Genomic DNA, 10,000 nt, shown 5'->3' with positions numbered 1-10,000 from the left:
TCCTTGTTGACTTTAGGTTCAATATTCACACATACTTAGCTGGTTACTTCACGTGTCAACTCACAGTTCAGTGGCCGCACACACTATTCTGGATTCGCCCAATCCTTTTCTACACAACTTAGCTGGTTACCTCACTTGTCAACTCACAGTTCAGTGGTTACAAGTATTATTCTGGATTCGCACAATCCTTCTTCTACACAACTTCTTGGGTGCGCACATTCTCTTGCGACACACGATTCCGTTTACTCATGGTTCAGCGGGTTCGACACTTGCTCCATATCACACCTATGACAGTCGACCTTCATGGTGATATGGGGTGGGGTTCCACCAGATACAAGTTCTCCTGCGCTGCTCTCCAACCCTGCGCCGACCTTCCTTGTCCTGGCAGCAAGGAGGGGATGCCAAACTTCTCGTCACGTTTACCCCTCGGTTGAGCGCATCCTACTCCTACCGGGGTGCTGTGTAAAAAGTTTACGTTTCTATAAGTTTCAATTCTTAAATCAACTTCTCCACAAAATAATAATTCCACTCTTACTCAATACTATTCATTCATCCGTCAACTAGCTTATGCTGTTACAGTATTACAACAGCTCATTTACAGATTACTCCCATCACGAAAGAACATAAAAACATTCCTTTCCAAAATGGCTGACAACAGCTCACGCTTCTTCAACCCACTTCACAACATTATTCTCACCGTCATTTCACAGGTCAACATTACTGAACAAAATACAATTCAATAAATACCTGTATATTCACAGCATTGAATCACACATGATTCATTCAAAACATGAGTCGTATAACATCCGACCTCAATGTTACTTGAGCAACATTCTGAAAACGTGGAGACACGAGCAAACACGTCTGTCTCCCGTGTCCCTCAGCAATGTTCTGCTTGAACACAATCCAAACTGGATACCTCCTCTTTAGAAATCTCCTCTCTCATTGGTCAATCCTATAACCATGCAACCAATGAAATTATAGCTTGCACAATCAGATCACCCCAGTTCAACCGGTGATCCTTCCTACACACAGTCAAGCCGTGCACATTTAAAGTATGGTAAGCCAATCTGTACACATTTGTTAAACCATTTTTAGACTGAACTATGTACAAATCCGTTTGTCACATGTTGTTACATATAAAGTTATAGCTATTGAAATCTCACCTCGTTCTAAACAAAGCCACTGATACTTAAAAAGGCATCCCACATTAATAAGGGGTAGTCATTTCTTAGATTACCGTTTTGTAATAAAACATTTCAACTAAAACGTAATTAAATAAGCCGCCCCGTCCTTTTTTTAATGTCGTCACTGGGACCTCTCTTCATCCCTGAAGTGGCAGTAATGGTCCTTGTGGGTGAGTGGTAACGCACTTGCGCTCGGAAGCGAGAGGTTGCGAGTTCGACCCTGGGTCAGGGCGTTAGCAATTTTCTCCCCCCTTTCCTAACCTAGGTGGTGGGTTCAAGTGCTAGTCTTTCGGATGAGACGAAAAACCGAGGTCCCTTCGTGTACACTGCATTGGGGTGTGCACGTTAAAGATCCCACGATTGACAAATGGGTCTTTCCTGGCAAAATTGTATAGGCATAGATAAAAATGTCCACCAAAATACCCGTGTGACTTGGAATAATAGGCTGTGAAAAGTAGGATATGCGCCGAAATGGCTGCGATCTGCTGGCCGATGTGAATGCGTGATGTATTGTGTAAAAAAAATTCCATCTCACACGGCATCAATAAATCCCTGCGCCTTGAATATGTGCGCGATATAAATTGCATACAAAAATATTTAAAACAATCCAAAAAAAATCCCTGCGCTTAGAACTGTACCCACGGAATACGCGCGATATAAGCCTCATATTGATTGATTGATTGATTGACTAGATTGTCCCGTCGCTGGGAAATTCGGGTCACTTCCTCCCAGTGGAAAGCTAGCAGCAACAAAGTCGCGCTACCCCAAAGTCAAGGGATCTATGGGATTTTTGTCTCTTTTCTTTATCTTTCTATCGCTGGGAAATTCGGGTCGCTTCCTCCCAGTGGAAAACTAGCAACAACAGAGTCGCGCTACCCCAAAGTCAATGAATCTATTCGATTTTTATTTCATTTCTTTATTGTCCCATCACATTCCACAACTTGGACACATACCACAACGTCAACACATTACCACGTCTTGGACACATACCACAACTTGGACACATACCACATCTTGGACACGTACCACAACTTGGACACATACCGCATCCTGGACACATATACCACAACTTGGAGACATTCCACATCTTGGACACATACCACAACTTCGACACATTACCACAACTTGGACACATACCACATCTTGGAAACATTACCACATCTTGGACAACACAGCAACAGAAAAGAGGATAGCGCTATACCATGACAAGACATGTACTGTAACACAACACAGCAACAGACAAGATGATAGCTCTATACCATGACAAGACATGTACTGTAACACAACACAGCAACAGACAAGAGGATAGCTCTATACCATGACAAGACATGTACTGTAAAACACCACAGCAACAGACAAGATGATAGCTCTATACCATGACAAGACATGTACTGTAACACAACACAGCAACAGAAAAGAGGATAGCGCTATACCATGACAAGACATGTACTGTAAAACAACACAGCAACAGACAAGATGATAGCGCTATACCATGACAAGACATGTACTGTAACACAACACAGCAACAGACAAGAGGATAGCTCTATACCATGACAAGACATGTACTGTAACACAACACAGCAACAGACAAGATGATAGCTCTATACCATGACAAGACATGTACTGTAACACAACACAGCAACAGACAAGATGATAGCTCTATACCATGACAAGACATGTACTGTAACACAACACAGCAACAGAACAGAGGATAGCTCTATACCATGACAAGACATGTACTGTAAAACAACACAGCAACAGAAAAGAGGATAGCTCTATACCATGACAAGACATGTACTGTAAAACAACACAGCAACAGACAAGAGGATAGCTCTATACCATGACAAGACATGTACTGTAACACAACACAGCAACAGAAAAGAGGATAGCGCTATACCATGACAAGACATGTACTGTAAAACAACACAGCAACAGAAAAGAGGATAGCGCTATACCATGACAAGACATGTACTGTAAAACAACACAGCAACAGACAAGAGGATAGCTCTATACCATGACAAGACATGTACTGTAACACAACACAGCAACAGACAAGAGGATAGCGCTATACCATGACAAGACATGTACTGTAACACAACACAGCAACAGACAAGATGATAGCGCTACACCATGACAAGACATGTACTGTAACACAACACAGCAACAGACAAGAGGATAGCTCTATACCATGACAAGACATGTACTGTAACACAACACAGCAACAGACAAGAGGATAGCGCTATACCATGACAAGACATGTACTGTAACACAACACAGCAACAGACAAGAGGATAGCGCTATACCATGACAAGACATGTACTGTAAAACAACACAGCAACAGACAAGAGGATAGCTCTATACCATGACAAGACATGTACTGTAACACAACACAGCAACAGACAAGAGGATAGCTCTATACCATGACAAGACATGTACTGTAACACAACACAGCAACAGACAAGAGGATAGCTCTATACCATGACAAGACATGTACTGTAAAACAACACAGCAACAGAAAAGATGATAGCGCTACACCATGACAAGAAATGTACTCTATTTGAATTTTGTTGTGATCATAAGAATGTTGTTTTCTGTTGTTCTATGTGCTATACTTTTGAAACCATTGCATTAGTACAAGAAAAGAAAACAATGTGCTGTTGTACCTGTTCTTTCAGTGTCATTAAATAAGAGGTTTACACCTGCCCATGGAAACAGTTGACCTGTGACCCGTGATCTGTGACCTATGACCCGTGACCTCCGAGCGACCACTGGCTTCCCTTTCTGACCCTCACACCTGTTGAATTTGGCTTCGTTTGTTCGTTTCTTTGATATATCGCTTTTTGTTTTTGTTAGATTGTTTGGTTATAACATGTTGTTCGTTTCTTTGATATATCGCTTTTTGTTTCTGTTAGATTGTTTGGTTATAACATCATTTGTGTTGCCTCTTTGTTCCCCTTTCATTCTAGTTTTACGTCACGTTTTGCTGTTTCTGTTTGTTGTTGTTGTTTGTTTTGTTAGTATTGTTTGCGCTATTGTTTCTTTTGCTGTTATTATTATTGCTTTCTTTTTATTGTTTTATTGTTAAATTTGTGTTGTTCTTGTCTTCACTTGTGTCCTTTCATTTCAAACAGGTGTGATGTATGTCGATTCAATGACAGGAAATAAACGTCTGCATCATAAGATGTGATAGTTTGTGTGTGTGCACGTGTGTGTGTGTGCGTTTGTGTGTATGTGTTTGTTTGTGTGTGTGTGTGTGTGTGTGTGTGTGTATGTTTGTGTGTGTTTGTGTGTGTGTGTGTTTGTGTGTGTGTGTGTGTGTGTGTGTGTGTTTGCACGTGTGTGTGTGTGTGTGTGTATGTGTGTTATATGGTACGCACTTATCTTCCGGTGTTGAACCCCGCCAGTGATCGCGTGGTGTCAAGGGAATCGTGAAGTTTCATATCTCCGCAACATGATTCCTCTGTCCCTAGTGAGCTATATTCCCAAGACGATACTTCTGACGGACCACTACCGCGTGAAATCCGATCTACGACCAACATGGGAGCAAGCAAAACAGTGGCGCACAAATTAAACGAAGACAATGATAGTAAAAACAAATGCGTTTATTTATATTGCAGTTAATGATATAATACGGCTTAATTACCTACACGAGTCTCTGTGTGTGTGTGTGTGTGTGTGTGTGTGTGTGTGTGTGTGTGTGCGTTTGTGCGTGTGTGTGTGTGTATGTGTGTGTATGCGTTTGTGTGCGTGTGTGTGTGTGTGTGTGTCTGTGTATGTGCGTGTGCGTGGGTGTGCTTGTATGTGGGTGTGTGTGCGCGCGCGCGCGCGTGTGTGTGTGTGTGTGTGTGTGTGTGTGTGTGTGTGTGCGTGTGTGTATGTGTTTGTTTGTGTGTATGTGTGTATGTGTGTGTGTGTGTGTTTGCGTGTGTTTGTGTGTATGTGTGTATATATGTGTGCGCCTGTGTGTGCGTGCGTGTGTGTGTATGGTGTGTGTGCGTGCGTGTATGTGCGTGTGCGTATGTGTGTGTGTGTGTGTGTTTGTGTGTGTGTATGCGTGTGTGTGTGTTTGTGTGTGTGAATGTGTGTGTGTGTGTGTGGGTGCCTATGCGTGTTTATGAAGTACCATTTCATGTGTGTTGGTGGGTGGGTGTGTGTGTGTGTGTGTGTGTGTATATGTGTGCGTGTGTGTGTGTGAGGGGATGTGTGTGTGTGTCTGGTGAATCTGTGTATGTGTGTGTGTGTGTGAGTGTGTGTGTGTGTGTGTGTGTGTGTGTGTGTGTGTGTGTGAATCTGTGTGTGGGTGTGTGTGTGTGTGTGTGTGTGTGTGTGTGTGTGTGTGTGTGTGTTTTACAGCGTACGTACATATCTTCCGGTGTTGAACACCACCAGTGATCGCATACCATCAAGGGAATAGTGAAGGTCGATATCCACGCAACATATGATCCTTCTTTCCTGAGTGAGTTACTCCCAAGAGGGTACTTCTGACGTACCACTACCTCGTGAAATCCGATCTACGACCAACACGGGAGCAAGCCTTCGAGAGGCGCTAACAATGAAACAAAGAAAAACACTAGTAAAAGCAAGTGCGTTTATTTTCATTTACTATAATGATGTATAACACTTGCTTGATTCCTTAAACGAGTAGAACAGAAAAACAAGATAAGAACGCAAGTGAAGCCTACGAATTAGTAAACGCTCCTCCGAATTGGCAGTTTGTTGGAGCGGGGAGTCGCACACTGTTATCGCGCGTTATTTTGGAAACTTAACAGTTCAGATGTACCGTAAAGTACGCTGTAAACGTCCATTCCGCTAGGCCCTATATGTGCACCAAAGTGTAGGGGTTGGGCGTTTACTAGGTACTTTGCCCTGTGCAGGATCAGTTTCTGGTTGGACGTTTACTAGGTACTTTGCGCTGTGCAGGATCAGTTTCTGGTTGGACGTTTACTAGGTACTTTGCCCTGTGCAGGATCAGTTTCTGGTTGGACGTTTACTAGGTACTTTGCCCTGTGCAGGATCAGTTTATGGTTAGCAACAGCAATATTGGATCTGTATTCTCCTTATTATCCTTATTACAGCGTTCTAGATGAGCGACATCACGTGCAGCAAAGACCTGTCTCCGTACGTGTAGCTATTGAGACACCCGTAACTCACTGTTGTTCTCCAATGTTCCAAATCATTCCTTGTTTTACTCCCACCAAGACGTGTAGATCTTGGCAAACGCGTGACGTAAAACATAGTGTTGATGACGTCATCCCTACACGTTCCCGTGCGCGTGCTGAAAAGTTCCACATCTACATCTGTCTTATTAATTGTATGTCCATGCACACATCTCCTCTCTGCGGTGATAGTTGACTCTGGTGATAGTTGACTCTGGTGATAGTTGACTCTGGTGATAGTTGACTCTGGTGATAGTTGACTCTGGCAGACACTTCGCGTTCTTGTGTGTGTGTGCGATTGCCTTGCGAGAATAGAACACAGGCACTGCTCTACACACGACACGGTTAAATTAGGCTCTGCAAGTGATTGTACAAACGCAAGAAATAAACACAAACTGAAATGTCATATTTGAAGCCAGTTTAGTTGTATGATCAAAGCCAGCTAGTGAGGAAAGGATGAGACTACCCCCTATTCATATTTGTTCGCGGAAAAGAGTTTTCTTCCACACTCGATTACGTTGATTGTCTAACAAAGCGGTGAGGCTGAGTTAGACATCAATTAACCGAGTGCGGAATACAACTATCTCTCCCACGACCAAGTCTAGTTAGCTTTTGCTTTTGCTTTTCGGGTCCAGCGGACCATAATAGGCCAAATCAGGACCCCACGACCAAGTCTGAATAGCAATGTTATCCCACATACGTGAGAGAGACCACTCATGAGATAACAATATCTTTCAAACTACACGTGTATATATCATGTAAATGAGGTCGTGTCAAGCAAATCTGGCAAGTACCTGCATTGTTGCTGCTTATGATGCCAATGTCACAAAGACAAACATCATTATTGAAACACGTTTGCACCTGCTGTTTCCCCTGGAAGAGGTTTTATAACACGTCACGCTACACTTTCTGAAGGGATGTTTCTTTGCTTTGACGTGAAAGGTTTCACGAGGCTTTGGAAGAGATTGAATTTCAAAACGAAGCTTCTTCAATTTGTACGCATAGACTGAGGGACGTTTTGAATAAAATACATGAAAGTACAGTTTGTAGAATTAACAGAATGTAACATGGCTTGCTGTGTCGTATCAGATTTACATTCGTTGCTTTTTCAAATATTGAAAAGCTCGCTTTTGCTCCCAGTTCAATAGTTAAAACGGCAACTCGTGCAAATCTGGTACGACACAGCAAACCATGTAGTAATCTCTAAATGTCTCAGATCTTGAACACAGGAGAAAACAAAGCGGTTTGGCGTACTCACGCTTTGACAAGGCGTGTCTCATCAGCCATGCGTGTGGATATTAACAGCTATTGTGTTTTCAGCGTAGCAATAGGGTCCGATATTTAGACGAGACAAGTATCACTAATGCCGACGAGTCGAAGACGAGTCGCATTATACTTGTTCGAGTCTAAATAGCGGACCCTATTGCTACGCTGAAAACACAATAGCGATTATATAGCTGTTCTGACCTTGATTTGTTGTTCCAAACTTACAAAATGACAGTTATTGTGTCCGGATGCGTTGGCTCAGGTTCAATAGCAGACGAATTCCTTACGCGCATCATTTTCGCGCAGCCACACCGCTACACGCTTTCTGACTTTCGAAGAAAAACTCCAACAGCATTCGATTTGTGTGGTTACGTCCCTTGAATGAGACGGAAACTCGTCTGCTACAAAACCTGAGATCAACTCATCGACGCAAACATTGTCATTTTGCCAGTTTGGAACAACAATTTGAACAAAGCAAGGTCAGAAAAGCAATACAACCGCTAGTGAGTTTTTAGCGTAGCAATAGGGTCCGATATTTAGACTCGAACAAGCATAATGCGACTCGTCTTCGACTCGTCGGCATTACTTGTCTCGTCATGAAGCGAATTTTTCAACCTCAGTTTAAACACTCTTTTTTAAACGACTTCATGAATGTTAGTACCTAGGGTCGATCATCAATACTTTAGAGGGGAAGTGGGGTATTCAGTGTGGAGTTACGAGATAAAGAAAAGCCGAATGCGAAAGTGTGTCTCAGTAGCAACTGAGCTCACACAGGTAGGCCTACACATTGACACAGAAACGGCTGTTCCATGAAATATTTGTCACCCCCCTGTTCGAACTACATCTTTTGACTTAGGTCATTTTGTGGTGTTTAGGGACAGAAAATAATTGGTTTAGCCCTGTTTCATCGGGAAATTAGCAGAAAAAGGTATGTTATCGTCATTTGTAAAGCTGAAATACATTTCTGAGTAGAATAACATTGTCAGTGTATCAGTGCTGTTAGCTTAGTCCTGAAACATCGTGTGGTACAGATGGGTAAACCGGAACCATGCGTCTTTGTTATTGCCGATATCGTTTGGATATCGGCAAAAAATTGCCAACTTCCGTAGCGTTATCGTTTGATGATCGGAATACGGATGTGTGAGACCATCCAATCACAGCCCCCGAATTCCCCCACGTGTCTATCAGAATAGCTATATATCTACTTCTTTGACAAGGCGTGTCTCATCGGCCATGCGTGTGGATATATCTACTTCTTTGACAAGGCGTGTCTCATCAGCCATGCGTGTGGATATATCTACTTCTTTGACAAGGCGTGTCTCATCAGCCATGCGTGTGGATATATCTACTTCTTTGACGGAAGTGATCGAACAACTATGAAAGACGTCTCACTATGTGTCGACATTTCATTTTTCATTTTTGCGATTTGCGTGGATCTATGGTTGTTTAAGGTGCGCCTGTTGGCCTAGATCCTCCGACTTAGCCCTCAGGTTTCTTTCATGGTTACCTCGCCCTTAGTTCCTGGCTCAAAAAAACTAACCCTGGGAACACATGGGGGATTTCTTACCGGGAGTCCCACCCCGAGGCTGGAGCTTTTAATGCGACTCTTACTGGCATGGTGTAACCGTCATCGGACACGTAGGGCATTTATAGGGTAGTCAGTGCCATCTGCAAACCCACCCCGTCCTGGTAGAGACACCGCTAGTTGGTCCGGGACTGCTTATTCTATATTCGCAGCTGGCCCCCATATCTGGGGGCCGTTCCCCTATCCGCCACCTGGGGACCCGCCAGGTTGAGGATAGTCGCCTCCCTACTGAATTGGAAGTAGTCTGTTCCCGGTCACTATGTGAGAATGACGTAGCGGTATGTATCTTTTGTAGGCACTAGCAGGTCTGCACATAAGTTGCACATCCACAGCGCCACTGCGCCCGTCGAGAAGTGTGTTCAAAGAATGTTAAGTAGAGGTTACATGCCGAGTCTCAGTGATTATCAAAAATAATGGTCGAAGTTAGCGGATCATGAAAAATGCGAGCTTTAGCGAGCTTTTTCATGACCGCGAACTGAGACCATTATTTTTGATAATCACTGAGACGAGGTGTGTAACCTCTTTATTCCTCCTTTCTTCAGTTATTCAAAGAAAAGAGGAGTTTTTTTGCGAAAGTTTGATCGAATCCTATTCTCTCAACCAGTCAACCTGCGCAGGCGATCGATTAATGCGCGGTTGTATAGTTCCGTGCAAATCATTCCATTCTGTTAACACTTCTTGTCAGTTTTCCTATTTTAGGCTAAAATCAAGTACACAGATATGCTGTTATTCTGCTGTGGCGGCAAAGGCAGATATTGTGTGTTCTGTATATGTTTTGGTATCGCTTAGGGTAATGTTTTTTCGTC

General features: G+C 43.1%; 1 protein-coding gene across 1 annotated transcript in view; it reads left to right on the top strand.

The window, feature by feature from the left end:
• The window catches only part of LOC138974927 (snaclec coagulation factor IX-binding protein subunit A-like), a 15,195-nt gene extending 10,828 nt beyond the window's left edge, over positions 1-4,367 (top strand). The window contains exon 6 of the mRNA XM_070347637.1: positions 3,863-4,367. Within this exon, the coding sequence (XP_070203738.1) occupies positions 3,863-3,875 (13 nt within the window). The 3' untranslated portion in view covers positions 3,876-4,367. The remainder of the gene's footprint in view (positions 1-3,862) is intronic.
• Positions 4,368-10,000: the final 5,633 nt, after the last annotated feature.

Source organism: Littorina saxatilis, linkage group LG8 (genome assembly GCF_037325665.1).
Source record: "Littorina saxatilis isolate snail1 linkage group LG8, US_GU_Lsax_2.0, whole genome shotgun sequence".
Lineage (NCBI taxonomy): Eukaryota > Metazoa > Mollusca > Gastropoda > Littorinimorpha > Littorinidae > Littorina > Littorina saxatilis.
Note: the sequence above shows the minus strand (reverse complement) of the source record. Positions and strands in the feature narration are given on the sequence as shown.